The sequence below is a fragment of the Pleurodeles waltl genome, chromosome 6 (genome assembly GCF_031143425.1).
Source record: "Pleurodeles waltl isolate 20211129_DDA chromosome 6, aPleWal1.hap1.20221129, whole genome shotgun sequence".
Taxonomy (NCBI): domain Eukaryota; kingdom Metazoa; phylum Chordata; class Amphibia; order Caudata; family Salamandridae; genus Pleurodeles; species Pleurodeles waltl.
In genome coordinates this window covers 1,223,668,372-1,223,688,063 of record NC_090445.1, presented here as the reverse complement: position 1 = coordinate 1,223,688,063, position 19,692 = coordinate 1,223,668,372, and the positions used below count along the sequence as shown (strand labels likewise).

General features: G+C 48.6%; 1 protein-coding gene across 4 annotated transcripts in view; it reads left to right on the top strand.

Annotated features, from left to right (window-relative positions):
* NOLC1 (nucleolar and coiled-body phosphoprotein 1) overlaps positions 1-19,692 on the top strand; it is a 518,787-nt gene that overhangs the window by 121,908 nt on the left and 377,187 nt on the right. For all 4 annotated transcript variants that reach the window (XM_069240533.1, XM_069240536.1, XM_069240534.1 and 1 more), the window contains 3 exons: positions 10,878-10,996; positions 13,270-13,408; positions 13,952-14,055. In XM_069240533.1, coding sequence (XP_069096634.1) covers positions 10,878-10,996; positions 13,270-13,408; positions 13,952-14,055 — 362 coding nt within the window. The remainder of the gene's footprint in view (positions 1-10,877; positions 10,997-13,269; positions 13,409-13,951; positions 14,056-19,692) is intronic.

Below are 19,692 nucleotides of genomic sequence, written 5' to 3'. Positions count from 1 at the left end.
TTGCTTCAGGGCAGGGCCACTGTCCTCAGGAGTTATTGGTCCTCTGGTGGGCAGGCAGTCCTCTGGGGGTTTGTAGAGATCGCTGGTCCTGCATGATGTATCACCTTTTTGGAGCAGGAGTTCTGAAGCTGCACACAGGCCAGTAGGACTGGGACCAAGTCAGTTGTCGTCTGGACTCTTCACTGCTGGGGGGGGGTCGGCTTTGCAGTCCTTTTTTCCTCTTTATTGAGGTGTCCAGGAATCTGGTAAGGTTAAGGGGTACCTCAAAATACTACATTTAGGGGCATTACAGGGCTACACCCTTCCTGTGCCCTCTCTGTTTCTGAAGTGTGGTGCACTATTGGTCCCTCTCTTCCAAAACTAAGATGGAGGTTTCTGAAAAAGGGGGTCACATCAGCTCTGTACACCTTAGTGGTGATCCTAGCTGCAGTGGTCACTCCTCCTTGTTTTACCAAATTTTCCATCCAGACCTGCCGCCAAAAGTAGCACTTGGGCGGGGTGCTGCCCATCTCCACTAGCTGGAGTGCCCTGGGGCACTGTAACAAGAGACCTGAGCCTTTGAGGCTCACTGCCAAGTTTTGCAGTTCCTGCAGCGGGGAGATGTGAAGCACCTCCACCCAGGGCACGGTTTGTTCCTGATCTGAGAGCACAAAGGCTCTCACCCCATGGGCTCAGAATCTTACTGTGGCAGGCTGGCACAGACTGGTTAGACTTAGTCAAAGGGATTGGGTAAAATACAGGGGGCATCTCTAAGATGCCCTCTGTTTGCATTTTATTGTTCCGAGAAGTTTGATACCAAACTTTCCCAGTCTTCTATGAACCCATAATGGAGCTGTGAAGTTCCTAATGACAAACTCCCTTCCCATGCACTTAATATGGCCACACTGTACTTACAATGTCTAAGAATGGACTTTGAAACTGTAGGGGCATATTGTTCATGCAGCTATGCCCTCAGTGTGGTATAGTGCACCCTGCCTTAGGGCTGTGAGGCATGCTAGAGGGGTGACTTAACTATGCCACGGGCATTGGTTTGCTTGCATGGCACCCTGAGAGTGATGCCATGTCACCTTTATCATTTTCTCCCCACCACAGACACAATCTGCAATGGTAATGTGCATGTGTCTGGTGAGGGGACTCTTAAGCTGGCACAATACATGCTGCAGCCCTTAGGGGACCCTCCCTAGCCACAGAGCCCTTGGTGCCACTGGTACCTTTTACAAGGGACTTATCTGTGTGCCAGGGGTGTGCTAATTGTGGAAGCAATGGAACAGTTTAGGAAAAGAACACCAGTGCTGTGGCCTGGTTAGCAGGATCCTAGCACACACTGTCAAGTTAGCATCAATACCAGGCAAAAAGTGAGTTGGGGCAGGGGGTTGGGGTGGTAACCCTACCAAAAGGTTCACTTTCATACATGAATCTCTTAACTATACTACTTATTCCCAAAAAGGATGGTTCCCTCAGACCAATCTTGGATCTCAGACTCCTGAATGAGTATGTTCTGTCAGAGTACTTTTACTTGGTTACTCTTCAAGACGTCATCCCGTTATTACAACAACACTTCTTCATGGACGCATTCAACCTCAACTACACCTACTTCAAGATTCCTATTCATCAGGAACTTTGTAATAAGAGGTCAGCAGTTCTAGTTCAAAGTGCTCCCCTTTGAGGTCACTACTGCACCAGTGGTCTTTGCAGAATGACTTGCAGTAGTAGCTGCTCAGCTATGCAGAAAAAGCATACATGTCTTTCCATACCTAGATGACGGCTCATCACAAGCGCAACTTGCTAAAAGTGCTTCCAGCACACTCAGGTCACCATCAACCTATTCCACAAACCCAGCTTTACAATCTGCTCCTTGAAATCCCACTTCCGACACCTACAGATCCAACCTTACCTCAGACAAATTCTCAACTCAGCAATGGGAATAGCGTACCCGAATTGCCAGGGTACAATCATTCTAGGCTTTCGTTACCCATTTTCAACAGTTTGACAAGTAGCGGTGAGAACAGCCATGCATTCCCTCGGCGTGATGGCTTTATGTATAGCCATCGTACCCCATGCCAGACTATACATGCATCAGTTACAGGAGTGCTTAACGCACCAATGGACTCAATCGGAGGGTCAATTGGAAGAGCTAGTTTTGGTTGGCTATCACAGTTAACACTATGTTGGAGTGGTGGAACACCATCAACGTGTTAAAAGGACAGACTTTCCTAGACCCAGTTCGTTAGTTTCATAACAACGGACGCTTCCCTTACGGGATGGGGAACTCCTTCCCATATCTAATTGTTAAGGACCACTGGACAGCCAGTCAGTGACATCGCCACATAAATCACCTGGAGTTAAAAGCCTTTTCAACTAGCACTGAAAGCCTTCCTGCCTCACCTGATTGGCAAGGTAGTTCTCATCAAGACGGACAGCATGACATCTGTGTATTTGTTCCAAATACAAGGGGGCACCAAGTCCCCACCTGTTTCCCATTTAGCCCAGAATATTTGCAATTAGGCTGTACAGTCCAACATTAACCTGCTAGGAGGTGCCAACAAGTCCACAAGTGGGAACTCTACCTGCAAGCCCTCTTCCAATTCTTCAACTGTTGGTGTCCCCTTCAAATAGATGTCTTCACCACAGCAGACAAACCCAAATGCCCAGACTTGACCACCAGGTTTTCCATAGTCCAAGGGCAATGCATTATGGATAAGTTGGTTAGGGATATTTGCTTCTGCTTTTTCCACCTTTATCACTGCTTCCACTTGTAGTTCACAATTGTAAGCAGTCATCTCTCACACTCATCCTGGTGGCTCCCACATGGGCACGACAGCCATGTTTCACCACACTCTTCGAATTGTCAGTAGTTCACCCACGAAGTACTGCCGAACAGGCAGGACCTTCTCGTTTAGAACCAAGGAGAAGTCATACGTCCTGGACCCCAGATCTCTTAATCTTGCTCCTGAAGTCCTAGAAGTGCAGTCTCCCACAACAGTTGTATGAACATTCTCAAAGAGGCATGCAGGCCTACTGCTGGGACATGTGAAGCTGCAAAATTGAAAATATTTGTTCACTGTTATTCCAAACACATTGATCCCTTAGCAGCTAAATACAAAACTTAATTTGCTACTTATTTCATTTGCTCCCCTCTGGTTTCACTTTTACATCTATAAGGCTATGTCTGGTGGCGATAGCCGCATACCTACAAAATAGGCAACAGACTTCCCTATTTAGTATGTTTTAGATTCTGGTCGGATCTCCTTTTACTAACATTGTGTCAATAAGTGATACATACACACATTATAGTGCAGCTGTTATTATTTTTGTAATTTTTAATTTTGCATTATATTTTTCTTTTGATTCATGTATTGTGTAGAAGGCTGGCTCAGTGTGTGGTAGACACCTATGGTGTTACACCTTATACTGGGTCCAGGCAAACCTTCTTAGATAGTGTTAGTGTCTAGGTAGCAAGGGATGTCTAGTAGTAGCTGTGGTGAGCAGCCAAGACTTATCTAGGAGGAGTGTGAAGCACTTGCAATACCAGAGTAGTCACACAGTAACTTATCACACATAAAAGGAACCACACAGTGTTGCAAAAAATAAAGGTACTTTAGTACAGGAACACCAAACTAGATTACTATAGGCAAATCCCCTTCTGGAGGCACGTACACACAAAGTATATAGAGGTAAGTATTAGGAAATAGCAAAATATTGCAAGGACACTATAGGGAGCCAAACCATATACTAAAATAGTGGAATGCGAGAAGGAGTCCCCACCAGAGGTTGTGGAGTATTTAGCCAAGGGCTGGGAGAAAGTGTAACCCAAAGAGGTAAGAACCTAGAAGACCCCAGTTTTCAGGAGAGCAGAGGTAATTTATCTGCTCTTCCCGTAGGCTGACATGGGGACTCGTAAATGGAATATTGTAGGAGCAGGACCAGGCCTGTGCAACGCAACAGTGGATTCCGGATGAAGAGGACATGTAAAAGAAGGGGACAGACTCTAGTCCACGCAGGAGTGTCCTTGTGGGGCAGGAGGCAAAACCCACCCTTCTGTGGGTGAAGATTTGAGTCGACGGTGTTGGAGGAAGTTCACCTGCAGAGTAGCCTCTGAAGTCACCTACGAGCTGTCCCTTAACTGCCCATGGATTGCAGATGAGTTAGTGGTCAGGAGGACCACCATCAAGCACAAGCAAATACAACCTGAGGTGTTGGAAGTTTGCAGGGCTGAACACGGCCCGCAATTTCATGGGGACCCAACCCTTGGAGGGGAGTATGGGCTGACCCAAAGAAGAGAGGAGAGCCAGCAGAAGCAGTCTGAGCCCCCACAGTAAGTGGCAGTGATGTCCAGGCAGCACACCTGAAGAGGAGTACCAGGTCGCTGGAGCAGCAGATAGGAGACCGTCCTTGCAGAGGTAGAGTGCTGGCGGGCCGGGGTTACTTGGAGCCTGAAGATCCCACAGAGCAGGGGCCAACAAACCTCGGTTGGTACAACAGCCACATTGCACAGGAATTCTGCTTTGGAGGAAGAGGCAAGGGCTCACCGTCTCCCAAGTTGGACAGAAGGCAGAGAGGATCACCCAGAACCACCAATTGTTTTGGAGAATCTTTGCAGGTCCAGAGGACAGCAGATCTCAGCAGCCAGATGTCCTTGCCTTAGGTGCCTGTAGATGCAGGGAAGAGACTACTTCACTACAAGGGTTATTCCTTCTTCCTTCTTGCTTCTTTGGTGCAGCTTAAGTCTTGCTGACTCCAGAGGATGCACAGCTGTGGAAATGTTGCAAGTTGCTGACAGGAGCTGTGGAAACAATGTTGCAAGGAGAGTTAGTCTAGTTTGGCTCCTGTCAAGTCCAGCAGCGATTCTGGTGGCCAAGAGCTGAAGAGGTAATTGCAGAGAAGTTCTGGTGGAGTCTTGCCTGCCGAATCTGGGGACCCACCCGCAAGAGAGTCCCTAAATAGCCCAGAAAGGGGCTTGGTCACTTTGCAAGGTGACCACTGATCAGAGTGGGTCACCGGTGTCATCTGCCTAACCTGACCAGTCCAATGCGCCAGGGGCCTCTGCCAGTCTTGTTTTCAAGATGTCCGTATTCAAGTGCCTGCCTAGAGGAGCTCTAGGCACCACCCATGCGGTGTTGATTGACAGGGGAGTGGTCACTCCCCTTTCCTTTGTGGACTTTCGCTCCAGAGCAGGGACCCTAGAAGTCAAATTCCTGTCGATCTAAAAAGTGCAAGACAACACAGAAGTTGCCCGAGGAGTGAAGACTGAAGACACCAACTGGCCTGTCTGCAGCCCTACTGGCCTGTCTGCAGCCCTACTGGCCTGTCTGCAGCCCTCAGAACCTGCACCCAGAAGACACTTTTTCCTGCAGCCCAGCGACCTCCAAAGCCTTGGGAGGACTGCCTACTTTTGATAAAGTTCAAGAATTCCTGTGGCCAGTGGATTTGTCCAAAAGAAACCAACTCCAAAGAAGTAATCTGCCTGAGGAACTGGGAAACCGCCATCTGCACCAGAGGCTTGCAGCCCGCGAACAAGTGGCCCACCAGTGCTGTGAAGGTTCCTCAGCGCTTCTGAACAAGAGCCCACCGTGGTCTGACCCCTACCAGACTCAACAGCAACTCCTGAAGTCTCACATATCCCTATATATATCCCTATGACCCCTGGCATCCCTACTTACCTGGGCAGCTCTGGGTTGAGCTCACCTGGCCCCCTGGTCGAAGCCTGCAGTCAGTTTCTTAAACTGATCTCCATTGAATACCTTTGAGCATCGAATGCTGTGTCGGATTACGAAGGATCACCTGGCAATTCCTGCTACTTTCTGGTGCACAAGGAGGACAGTGGCCTCCACCCTATCTTAGACCTTTGGTCCCTCAATCTCTTCCTCAAAAAGGGTAAGTTCAAAATGCTCACTCTGGCTCAGGTCCTCTCTGCCCTGGACCCAGGGGATTGGATGGTGGTAGCGTTGGACTTGCAGGATGCATATTCATATCCTCCCTGGCCACAGACGTTAATTGCAGTTCGTGGTAGGTCACAAGCCTTTTCAATTTATTGTGCTCCCCTTTGGCCTTACTAGTGCCTCTCGGTGTTCACCAAAGCGATGGCGGTGGCTGCTGCTCATCTGCGCAGGTTAGGGGTTTTAGTCTTCCCCTATCACGACGCCTGACTGATGAACGTGGGTTCGCCTCAGGCTGTTGTCTTCCCACCTCAGACTACGGCAGACTTCCTTCATTCGCTGGGGGTCACTAAATGTGCCGAAGTTGTACCTGACTCCCTCTCAGACAGTCCCTTTTCTTCTGAGCTGTCCTGGACACAGTGCAGTTTCGGGGCTATCCTCCCCAGCAGCGAGTCCAGGATATTAAGGCTGCAATACCATTGTTTCCGTCTCTGTCCTGGATTTCGGTGAGAATGATTTGGAGGCTGCTGTGCCTCATGGCCTCCTGTATCCTGCTGGTGACATATGCCAGATGGCATACACAGACTCTGCAATGGGACCTAAAGTTCCAGTGGGTGCCGCATCAGGGAAATCTCTCTGACATGGTCCAGATCTTGAAGGGAACTGTACAGATCTGCAGTGGTTGCTTTTGAACCGGGATTGGGCTAGAGGCAGATAACTCTCCCTTCCCCATCCAGATCTAAGAGTAGCTTCAGACAGGTCCCTCCTGGGATGGGGTGGCTGTAGGAAGCTGGCCAGGTGTGTGGTGGACACCTATAGGAAGTTGGCTCTGTATGTACTATTTCAAAGTAATAAATAGCATGCAGAGTCCAAGGGTTCCCTTTAGAGGTAAGATAGTGGCAAAAAGAGATAATTCGAATGCTCTATTTTGTGGTAGTGTGGTCGAGCAGTAGGCTTATCATAGGGTGGTGTTAAGCATTTGTTGTGTACACACACAGGCAATAAATGAGGAACACACACTCAAAGACAATTCCAGGCCAATAGGTTTTTGTATAGAAAAATATATTTTCTTAGTTTATTTTAAGAACCACAGGTTCAAGATTTACAAACAATACTTTAAATGTAAGGTATTTCACTCCGGTATCTTAGGAACTTTGAATCATCAGATTGCATGTATAAGTTTGGCAAAAATGGCAATAAGCTATTTTAAAATTGGACACAGTGCAAAATTCAACAGTTCCTGGGGGAGGTAAGTATTTGTTAGTTTCACAGGTAAGTAAAGCACATACAGGGTTCAAAGTTGGGTCCAGGGTAGCCCACTGTTGGAGGTTCAGGGCAACCCCAAAGTTACCACACCAGCAGCTTAGGGCCGGTCAGGTGCAGAGGTCAAAGTGGTGCCCAAAACGCATAAGCTTCGATGGAAATAGGGGTGCCCCGGTACCAGTCTGCCAGCAGGTAAGTACCCGCGACTTCGGAGGGCAGACCAGGGGATTTTTGTAGGGCACCTGGGGGACACAAGTCGGCACAGAAAGTACACCCTCAGCGGCACAGGGGCGGCCGGGTGCAGTGTGCAAACAGTCGTCGGGTTCGCAATAGGTTTCAATGGGAGACCCAGGGGTCTCTTCAGCTATGCAGGTAAGGGGGGGGGGCTCCTCGGGGTAGCCACCACCTGGGCTAGGGAGAGGGCCTCCTGGGGGTCACTCCTGCACTGGAAGTCGGATCCTTCAGGTCCTGGGGGATGCGGGTGCAGTGTGTTTACCAGGCGTCGGGTTCTTTGAAGCAGGCAGTCGCGGTCAGGGGGAGCCTCTGGATTCCCTCTTCAGGCGTCGCTGTGGGGCTCAGGGGGGGTCAACTCTGGCTACTCACGGGCTCGCAGTCGCCAGGGAGTCCTCCCTGTAGTGTTGGTTCTCCACAAGTCGAGCCGGGGGCGTCAGGTGCAGAGTGCAAAGTCTCACGCTTCCGGCGGGAAATGTGTGTTCTTTCAAAGTTGCTTCTTTGTTGCAAAGATGCTTCTTCCTTGGAGCAGAGCCGCTGTCCTCGGGAGTTCTTGGTCCTTTTAGATGCAGGGTAGTCCTCTGAGGCTTCAGAGGTCGCGGCACCCTGTGGAACGTGTCGCTGGAGCAGTTCTTTTGAAGTGGGGAGACAGGCCAGTAGAGCTGGGGCCAAAGCAGTTGGTGTCTCCATCTTCTCTGCAGGTTTTTCAGCTCAGCAGTCCTTCGTCTTAGGTTGCAAGAATCTAATTTCCTAGGTTCTGGGGTGCCCTTAAATACTGAATTTAGGGGTGTGTTTAGGTCCGGGAGGGCAGTAGCCAATGGCTACTGGCCTTGAGGGTGGCTACACCGTCTTTGTGCCTCCTCCCTGAGGGGAGGGGGGCACATCCCTATTCCTATTGGGGGAATCCTCCAAAATCAAGATGGAGGATTTCTAAAGGCGGGGGTCACCTCAGCTCATGACACCTTAGGGGCTGTCCTGACTGGTGGGTGGTGACTCCTTGTTTTTCTCATTATCTCCTCTGGACTTGCCGCCAGAAGTGGGGGCTGTGTCCAGGGGGCGGGCATCTCCACTAGCTGGAGTGCCCTGGGGCATTGTAACACGAAGCCTGAGCCTTTGAGGCTCACTGGTAGGTGTTACAGTTCCTGCAGGCGGGAGGTGTGAAGCACCTCCACCCAAAGCAGGCTTTTATTCCTGTCCTCAGAGAGCACAAAGGCCCTCACCACATGGGGTCAGAAACTCGTCTCTCAGCAGCAGGCTGGCACAGACCAGTCAGTCCTGCACTGAACAATTGGGTAACATACAGGGGGCATCTCTAAGATGCCCTCTGTGTGCATTTTCTAATAAATCCAACACTGGCATCAGTGTGGGTTTATTATTCTGAGAAGTTTGATACTAAACTTTCGGGTATTCGGTGTAGCCATTATGGAGCTGTGGAGTTCGTTTTTGACAGACTCCCAGACCATATACTCTTATGGCTACCCTGCACTTACAATGTCTAAGGTTTTGCTTAGACACTGTAGGGGCATAGTGCTCATGCACCTATCCCCTCACCTGTGGTATAGTGCACCCTGCCTGAGGGCTGTAAGGCCTGCTAGAGGGGTGACTTACCTATGGCATAGGCAGTGTGAGGTTGGCATGGCACCCTGAGGGGAGTGCCATGCCGACTTAGTCATTTTCTCCCCACCAGCACACACAAGCTGGGAAGCAGTGTGTCTGTGCTGAGTGAGGGGTCCCCAGGGTGGCATAAGACATGCTGCAGCCCTTAGAGACCTTCCCTGGCATCAGGGCCCTTGCTACCTGGATGCCCGGGTTGTGCCAATTGTGGAGACAATGGTACATTTTAGGTGAGAGAACACTGGTGCTGGGGCCTGGTTAGCAGGGTCCCAGCACACCTCTCAGTCAAGTCAGTATCAGGCAAAAAGTGGGGGGTAACTGCAACAGGGAGCCATTTCCTCACAGATGATGTTTGTAAAAGGTATTCACATGTGATGCACCTCTTAGAATCACAGCAATGAACTTCTGCATTTGCTACAGCTTACTTAAGTTCAGCTCCCACAATAAGCAATGGTAAATTGGGAGCTCTGCGATAAGCAATGACTGGCAGTTTTGGTAAACGCTTTTGCAATTTTTCACAAGTGGATCGCAAGGGAAAAGGTGTTTGTATTATATTTCTGTATTTGGGAGCTGATGGATGATAGTCAACCCTAAATGGGATTGTGTCACTTTTGTCTAAGCACACTGATAACAGTCAAAAAATGGGGGTAACAATGCCAAAAAGAATGACTTTCCTACAGTATACACCTGTTGTTAGAACAAATTGGTTGCATGTTGTTCAGACACGTCTGACTTCTGTCTCTGCCCCTCTTTCTGAGGTTCTTTTGTTTGTTCTTTCTCTGGCCCAGCAGGGCTCTGCTCTGGGCATCCTCCAGTGATTATCTGCCATTTTTGCTTACCTGAGATTGCCTGACTAACCCTCCTTGTTTAAATCTCCCATTGTTAGAAGATATCCTAAGGCCTTACCCACCTGTTTCCTTCTTCACCGTTCACAATGCTCCAATGGGATTTGAACTGAGTTCTTACTTTTCTGATGTGTGATGCTTTTGAGCCACTTAACCACTGTCCACTTGGGCTTCTTACTTTGAAGACATCCTTCCTTGTAGCCATCACTTCTGCCTGCTGAGTGAGTGAGCTGCAGGCTCTTTCATAGAAGCCATCGTTCATCTCCATATATCGGGGCAAGGTGGTGCTTCGTACCTGGGCTTCCTTTCTTCCTAAAGTGGTCACACCCTTTCATGTAGGACAATAAATCACTTGGCCTACTTTTTACACGCCCCCACATCCTTCTAAGGAAGAGGAGAGACTCCACCACCTGGAGCCAAAAAGAGCATTAACGTTCTGTCTTGGTTGTACAAAAGAGTTCAGGGTGATTGATCAACTCTTTGTGGCTTATGTGGTTAAAAGAAAGGCTACTTAAGTCAATTGGGACACAGCAAAGTTGGCAAGATCCCAAGTGATGTTTTAAAAAAAAAAAGAAACTAATCAGTAGTAGGGGAATTGCAACATGTGTTCCTAAACCCCAATGAACCCTTTTCTCTCACATGCACTTTTAATGTTTGTCTTTGTATGAATTTTCAAATCTTTAGTGAAAAGTGGAACCCAGCACTTTTTGTCGATTGAAGATTACTGACGGGAACAAAACCTGCTTTAGAAGTAGTTAAACATTGATTGCTTTAATTCTAGTGGTTGCTGATCAGTTCACATGAATAGCGGTTGCTACTGAAGCTACACCCAAAAGATGTCTGATAGTGTTAATTTGGTGAAAATTGGAAATGCTACATTTTGCTCTGGGAGGAATATTGGTTCGGAGGAGTTGGGGACTGGATGTAAAGGTGTAAACCAGGTCCTCTGGCTGCTTGGGAATGGGGAGAAGAGGGTGTAGATTGCAATTTGTTTTTGTTTCTTTGCCTCATGCTCAAAATGTATTTGTTTTCTCGTCTTGTGCTTTAGCTTTCCTATTGTCTGGAGCAAAAAAGATTGCACTGGGAAAACCTGAAGTCTCTTCTACGAAAGCGGGAAGCTGTAGCATTGATGACATCGACTCTGACAAGAAAATGAAACCACCCAGAGTGAGCTTCCTTCTGACATCTTTTTAATTATTCTGTTGTCCTGTGGCCCTTTCAGTCAGTGTAGGAAGCTGGCCTGGTGTGTGGTGGGTACTTAAGGTACTTACACTTTATACCGGGTCCAGGTATCCCCTCTTAGTGAAGTGTAGGCAGTGTCTAGAAGCCAGGCTCTCCAGAGGTAGCTGTGAATGAGCAGCCAATGTTTAGCTAGAAGACATGCAAAGGTCATGCAGTACCACTGTAGTCACACAGCACTTACACGCATGAACGAAAACACTCAGTTGTTCAAAAATAAAGGTACTTTATTTTTGGAACACAATTCCACAAAATAATAGAAGGGCAACCCTCCAATAGGAGGTAAGTAGTACTGTAAATATATACACTAGTTATCAGAAATAGGCATAGAAAAGGTTAGATAACAGTGCTAATAGCAATAACTAATAGTGACCCTAGGGGAAGCCCAAACCATATACTAAAAAAATGGAATGCAAATGCACGACTGCCACCTAGGTAATTTGAATGTGTTGAGGGGAGCTGGGAGTACTAGAAAACAGAGGTAAGTAACACAGTAACCCCCCCTAGTCCCCATCCCCCCCATCTCCCCCTCCCCATCTCCCCCCTCACCCCCAATAAGCAGGAGTAAATCACTGGAATTTCCCCAAACCACCCAAAAGGAGGAAAAAGAAGACACCCAGACAAGACTGCAAGAAACCAGCGGTGGATTCCTGAAGAAGACGACCTGTGGAGAGAGAGGACCAAGTCCAAGAGTCACAGTGGAGTCCAGGATGAGTAGGGACTACTACCCACCCAGCTGTACTTGCAGGAGTTGGTCAACGCTGAGTAAGAACAGGTCAAAACTGCAACCCTGGAGCCGGTGAAGAGTTCCTGATGGATGCAGGAGATGTCCCACTCTGGAGTGAAGATTGCAGACTAGTGTCTGTGCAGGAATACCACCAGCAAGCCTTGGCAAAGGCAAATTTACGGTTAGTGGAAAAGAGGTGCTGCCCGGTACCAGCAAGGCCCAGGAGGACACAACCCAGGAGGAGGAGTTACAGGGGTTCCTCAGCGTCGCAGAGAGTCCACAGGAGCAGAGGCAGCACCCACTGGAGTGCCACGGGATGGGGATACAGAAGTCGCGGAAGGAGGCCACGCAGCACTACAGGAAGGGATCCCACTCTGCCGGAGAATCATGCAGAGGGTTGTGCATCACAGGAAGGAGTGCTCAAGACTGGAGCTACATGTCACCTGAAGATCCATTGGAGGAGATGCAAACACGTCTTGGCAGCTGCAAGATATGGGGTGCACAGAGGTACAGTCCTGCATATGAAGGCAAGGGCTTACCTCCACCAAAGTTGGACAGCTGGCAGAGGACCAAGAGGACTACTCCAGACCACCACCCGTGATGCAGGATCCACGCAGCTGGTCGTCATTTCAGCAGATGCCAGTTGTAGGAAGTTGGCTCTGTATATACTATTTCAAAGCAAGAAATAGTGTGCACAGAGTCCAAGGGTTCCCCTTAGAGGTAAGATCGTGGCAAAAAGAGAATTCTAATGCTCTATTTTGTGGTAGTGTGGTCGAGCAGTAGGCTTCGCGGAGGGTAGTGTGTTAAGCATTTGTTGTACACACACAGGCAATAAATGAGGAACACACACTCAAAGACAATTCCAGGCCAATAGGTTTTTGTATAGAAAAATATATTTCCTTAGTTTATTTTAAGAACCACAGGTTCAAGATTTACAAGTAATACTTCAAATGAAAGGTATTTCACTCAGGTATTCTAGGAACTTTGAATAATCACAATAGCATGTACAGTTTTGACAAAAATGGCAATAAGCTATTTTCAAAGTGGACACTGCAAAAATCAACAGTTCCTGGGGGAGGTAAGTAATTGTTAAGTTCACAGATAAGTAAAACACTTACAGGGTTCAAAGTTGGGTCCAAGGTTTTTTTTTTTTTTTTGTTTTTTTTTAGTGTCTTAAGTTGACAGGCTTACCGCGTGGTGGAAAGTCACAGATAGGGGAAGCATTGTTTCTTACTATAGAGTTAGAAATTGTGATTGGCCGGATTCTTTCATTTGGTACCTTTGTCGCAGCTGATCTATATTTAGTGGATTTTGTTGGAGTTTCATTTTTGAAGCTTTCATTGAGAAACATTTGTCTGTGATTATCCCTTTCCAAGGCTAGGGATTTCTCTCAGTGCATGTACTGCAAATTTGTATTTAGTATTCTCGTGCAGATACCAATTGACACAGAGCTGACTGTGTTTTATTATTGTAGAAAAGTGTTTCTGTTGAACTAAAACCTACAGTGGCCAAACATCTTTCACAAAAGAAACCCAAGAGGTCCAACTTGGTGTCTGAATCCAACTCGAGCAGCCATAGTGAAGTGCCAAGATCAAAATCTACAAGGAAATCAGGTAATGAGCAAGCATTTTTATCTATGGACCATAGGCTAAAATGGAAATGAGTTCCAACTGTGGGGGACCTAATGTTCTTCCAGCCAAGAGTACTGAAGTGTTTGCCATGACCGGCATGATGAGCCTTAGTCAAGTATACATGTTTTCAACTTTACAAATTGTGTTTATTTCCATTTCTTACTGTGGCAGCAACAGTGGTCCTCAGTTTTGGGAACAAAATGTGATACTTGGAGAAAAACTTCAAAATATTGCTTTTTAAATTGTTTTAATTTTGATCTCCAGATCACTTAGAGAGGCATTTTTTGGAGTAACCTGTTTTGGTAACTAATTTACATGTGAACCTACCTTGCTACACCTCTATAAACCCTTTGAAATAGCAGTCAGTTGATTTAGTTTAGGCAACAAATCCTGCAGCCTACATAATGCAAACAATTGAGAAATGGAGTGCATTTAGTAACCTGTCTTATAAATTAATTGAAAACTAACTATTGGAGTTTGGATATCCTTGTTGTTAAAAATATACCAAATCTTCCTCCTCAACAGGAGGCAAGATTTCCACAACTACCCAAAAAGCATCAAACGTAAAAGCAGCTGAGAGCAGTATTAGCAGTAATTCCAGCGACAATGAGGGCAGTACCCCTCAAAAGGTAAGTGCACTACGTTTACTATTTTAGAATAAAACTGTGCTGGTTTGTTTTTCTGTGTTGTGGTATTATCTTCATAAAGAGGTTTTATACAGTGCCACTATGCTACCTTGTTCAGAAAAAGCAAAATGGGGTTGGAGTCCCATTGTGTCAAAAAGGGAGGGAAGGGGATCAGTGGACCCTAGAGTCTAAATAATGACAAAATGCTTCCACCAAGTGAGACCTTAGACAATCTTTCCAGTGGAGCATCATGTTCGATGGCATGTGTGTCTGTAGATACACATGCTCTGCATCCTCCTTTCATTTAGTGTTTGGTCCAGAGGGTGCATCTTGTTTTTCTTCGAAGAAGTGTCCTGAATCACGGGATCGAGCTACTCCTCGGTGATATTGCACATGGGCATCAACTCCTTTAATTGTTTTCTTTCCGCAATCTTGTTTGACGTGTCTCCACTCTCAACTCGCTTCGAATTCTCTCTCTTAACTTACCTTTTTTTCAACTGTATTGTTATTGCTCGCTCTGCTTCCATCTTCGTGCTCTCCTCAATTTGTCGCGTCGGATACCGAATGTAGGAGGCTGACTCAGTTTATTGTGAGCAAAACAGAAGTCCCATGTCGAAGGAGTTGCAGGACAGGGGCTGATCTTCGAGTTGCAGAGTGCTGGAGGCTGGGGCTTTTTGGCACCTGATGATCTCCGGGAGGAAGAGTCAACAAGCCTTGGCAAGTGCAGCAGCCACAGTGCACAGGGGTTCCAGTCCAGTGGCAGGGGCCCACAGTCTCCCAAGTTGGTTAGAAGAGAAGCAGGACCCAGAGGAAGCCACAGACTCATCTTCTGTGAAGCAGAGCCTTTTGATGTCCTTGAAACACCAGACCCCACCAGCTGCTCGACGTTGTCTTGAGGTGCCTGCGGATGCAGTGAAGTGATATCTTCACTCCAAGAGAGATTTTGTTGTGCTTCCAGGTGCAAACAGAGTCCTTGTGTCCCTGGAGGATGCACATCCTTGGATGTTGCAGAATTCTTGCAGGATACGGAGAAACTATGTAGCAATGGTAGCCTTTCCACCAGAAGCAGACTTGTTTGGTTTCAATGACGAAAAGCAGTGGTTCCAGAGGCCAGGAGCAGAAGAGGTCTTGCAGAGTACCTTGAAGGATTTTGCTTGGCGAATCGGAGTATCCATCCCTGGGCGAGCCCTCAAGTAACCCTAAATGGGCTTGGTCACTCTTTGAGGTGAACCTCCTATCAGAGGGGGATCAGGGACCTCAAATACCCAGCCTAGCCAGTCAAATGCTCCCAGAGGCCTCTGCCCATCTTGTTTCCAAGATGGCAGAATCTAGTGGCCTCCTTCCAGAGGTCTGTGCTCCTCCCTAGGGGAGGGGCTGGGCAGGGGGTTGGTCACTCCCCTTTTGTTTGTGCAGTTTTATGCCAGAGCAGGAACTAGGGGATCCTGCACTGGTGCAAACCGGATTATGCAAGGAGGGTGTAGGAAAGTACCTTCTTTTTGGCATGGTTACCCCCTACATTTTGCCTGCTATAATAGAGCTTAGACTGTTTTGATTTGGATCCTGCTAACCAGGACCCCAGTGATTGTGCTCTCTCCCTCCAAATTTGGTTACCTTGGACATTTGTGCACTCCACAATTGGCATACTGACGCCCCCTTATGAGTCCCTAATATATGGTATTTAGGTACCCAGGGCATTGGGACACCAGGGGTCCCCCCTATGGGATGTAGCATGTATTATGCCACCCATGGGAGCCCATGCAAAATGTGTCTGCAGGCCTGCCATTGTAGCCTGCGTGAAAAGGTGCATGCACCCTTTCACCACAGGTCACTAGATCAGGTCACTAGATTAGGTCACCCCTTTGGTAGGCCCTTCCAGCCCAGAGTTGCAGGGTACATGTTCCTGTGTGTGACGGCCCCCCTGCATGAGCAGAGGTACCCTTACGGACTCCAGTTACATTGCACTGGACGTTGTAAGTGCGGGGAAGCAATTTTACCCATTTACTGGCCACAGGTCACTCTACCTGTGGTCTTGATCCATAATGGTGACTCTTAACCTGGGCATGTTTGGTATCAAACATGTCGGAATCATGCCCCAATACTAATGCCAGTATTGGTGGCATGACTCCATGCACTCTGAGTGCTCTACAGAGGACCTAACCAGTATTGCTCATACCAGTCTTCCAGGGCTTCTGGCAAGCCCACCCTGCTGCCACCCCTCAGACAGGTTTCTGCCCTCCCGCTGCCTGACCAGCTCAGGCAGACCAAAGGATTTCCTGTGGTAGAGGGAGGCAACACCCTCTCCCTTGGAAATAGGTGTTACAAGGCTTAGGAGGGGTAGCCTCCCCAAGCCACCGGTTTGCTTTGAAGGGCACCTTTGGTGCCCTCCTTGAATTAACTGGTTCGCACCAGTCCAGGGACCAGATTTCCCTGGTCTGGCGCAAAACTGGACAAAGGAAAGGGGAGTGGCCACCCCCCTGTCCATCACCAGCCCAGGGGTGGTGCCCAGAGCTCCTCCAGGTGGCCACTTGGTTCTTCCGTCATGAAACCAAGAGGCGCAGAGACCCCTGGTGACATCATCTGCCTTATTTGGCCACTCAGATGCTGAGACCCCTCCTGATAGGTGGTCACCGTGCAAAGTGACCAATTCCCCTGGTAGGACTATTTAGGGACTCCCTTGCTGGTGGGTCCCCAGCTTTGGCATGTAAGACTCCACCAGGACTCCTGTGCATTGACCTTTTCTACTCCTGGCGACTGGAACCGCAACTGGACAATTCAGGAACCGACAAGACTGCAACTCCTGAGACGACCTTGCCTTGCCATATTGTATCCCTGGCTCCTTCCAGCAACTGCAGCATTTCCATGGCTGTGCATCCCCTGGGGTCGGCAAGACTTCAGCTGCACCAGTAAGCAGGAAGAAATCTCCTTTGGCATGAATGAGTCACTTCTCTGCGTCTGCCGGTACCTACATCGACGTATGGCTACGTGGATCTGCACTTCTCCTGAACAGCGTGGTCCTGCAACACAGGTGGTGGTCTGTAGTAGTCCCCTTGGTACTCTCTGCATGCACCTGTTTTCACTACAGGTCACTACACCAGGACACTAAGTCACCCCTATGGTAGGCCCTCTCAGGTCAGAGGGCAGGGTGCAGGTATCCCTGCACTACCCTAGGTGCCCCCACAAACTCCACTGTACTGACTCCCCTGGTTCCCTGGGAGGCACCCTGTGTAGGAAAGTACCCTCTTTTTGGCATGGTTGCCCCCACTTTCTGCCTGATGTCAGTGTGTTTTTGACTGTTTCCTGGGATTCTGCTAACCAGGACCCCAGTGTGGACTGGACTAGAGAGACCACTGAGCCTGTGCTGGGGGCATTGACTTTGCCACCCTTGCTGCCTGTCCTCTTAATATGGGTAAGTACAGGCAGCATTCCCTAATCTATGGTTTTGAGGCTGAGGCCTACAGGGACACCTGTGCGAGTGTCACTATGGTGACTGAAAAACTGGTGTCCCCTGAGCAACACCTACTTGGTCACATGTATGAAGTGACTGATGCTTATAATAACACTTTGTGCCACCCCAGGGCAGTTATTGATTTCTGCTGGGGGGGAAGGGGGGTGTACTGGCCCAAAAAAAGTTGTGATATCATCAGACCTAACTGTAGAATATCTGCTTAGAAATGATTTGGAGTTTTCAGCTTTCGTTGAAGTGGAATTGGAGGCCCATGCAGCAATGCTGGGCATCCCAGGGCATGCCTTTGCCCTCACCACAACACAGGCAAAGAAACAAAAAGAGAAAGGACCCTTTGAGCTTGGAACAATGGCCCAAGAGATTCCTAAATCAAAGAGCAGGAGCAGTACAAAGGTGACCAGCTCCAGTCGCCAATGAGGATTACACTCATGAGGGAGAAGAATCCACTCCTTGGGTGGAACCTGCACCAGAAGAGCTCCAAGATGACACAGCTGAGCTCTTGAGTACAGGGGGGGGCACCAGGGAGGAGCTCAGCAGGGAACAACAGATTTGTCCCACACTGGAGAGTTTGAGGCAGCAAGCTGCAACACAAGAGGCAGGGAATGTCAGTGGCACTCATAAGGTGTACGGGGAAAACAGTCTCCTATATTCACTCAAGAGACCCCAAACCTGGTGCCACCAGGAGGTTGGTAATCCCTCTGAAGTTTAGGGAGTTCCTGTTGACCCTGCCACATGAAATTGCCCTGTCACTTGGGGCAAAGCAAGACTTGGAACAGGCTTGCCCCTCACTTTCACTGGCCCCACATGTCTGAAGACACAAAGGAGTTTTGTTGCACCTGTGTCACCAGCCAAGACAGGTGGCACTCCAAAGGCACTCCAAACCATCCTATGGTTCCCTTTTGAGAGGGTTGGTGTGGTCATTGTTGGCCCCTTGGACCCTCCAACAGATTCTGGGAACACCAGGTACCCAGAGCCCAGTCCTCTTAGGACCACTACAACTTCTGCAGTAGCAAAAGCCGTCCTTGGAATCTTTTCCAGGGTGGATTTTCCTAAAGTGGTGATATCAAACAGGAGTGCAAACTTCATGTCTGCTTTCCTGAAAGCCATGTGGAAGGAACGTGGTGTTACACGTACACCACTACTTACCATCCGCAAACAAATGGCTTAGTTGAGAGGTTTAATATGACTCTCAAGGGTATGATAATGGGACTCTGGATAAACTCAGAAGGAGGTGGGATGTCCTGGTACTATGCCTCCTGTTTTCCTACAGCCCACCTTGTTAAGGGTCTGTAGGAAAGTTCCTTTTTTCTTGGCATGGTTACCCCACATTTTCTGCCTGTTGTCGGTGTTTCCCTGTGTTCACTGGGATCCTGCCAACCAGTACCCCAGTGATTATGCACTCTCCCTTCTAACTTGGTAACTTGTACCACTTTCACCCCACATTTGGCATACTGGTGCCCCCTATGTAAGTCCCTAGTATATGGTACACAGATAACCAGGGCATTGGTGTACCAGGGGATCCCCATGGGCTGCGGCATGTATCACGCCACCCATGGGGAGCCCATGTAAAGTTTTCTGCAGGCCTGCCATTGCAACCTGCGTGAAAGGGTGCAGGTACCATTTTTCACCATAGATCACTGCAACAGTTCACTATGTCACCCCTATGGCAGGACCTCCTTGCCCAGAGGGCAGGATGCAAGTACTTGTGTGCACTAGCAGAGGTGCCCCCACGAACTCCAGTGCCATTTTATGCATGTACTGGACAAAGGTAACACCCTTTCCCTTTAGAAATAGGTTTTACATGGCTTCAGAGGGGTAGACTCCCCAAGCCACTGGTATGCTTTGAAGGGCACATTTGGTGCCCTCCATGCATAAACCAGCCTACACCGGTTCAGGGACCTCTAGTCTCTGTTCAGGCGCGAAACTGGACAATGGAAAGGGGAGTGGCCACTCCCCTGTCCATCACCACCCCAGGGGTGGTTCCCAGAGCTCCTTCCGAGGGTCCCTCGGTTCGGCCAACTTGAATCCAAGGTTGGCAGGGACCTCTGGGAGCATCCTATTGGTTAGGCCATGCCTGTGACATCAGAGCCCCCTCCTTATAGGTGCTCACTTGGCTAGGTGACCAATCCACCCCCCCCCCCCCCCCTTTCAGGGCTACTTAGGGTCTCTCACTTGGG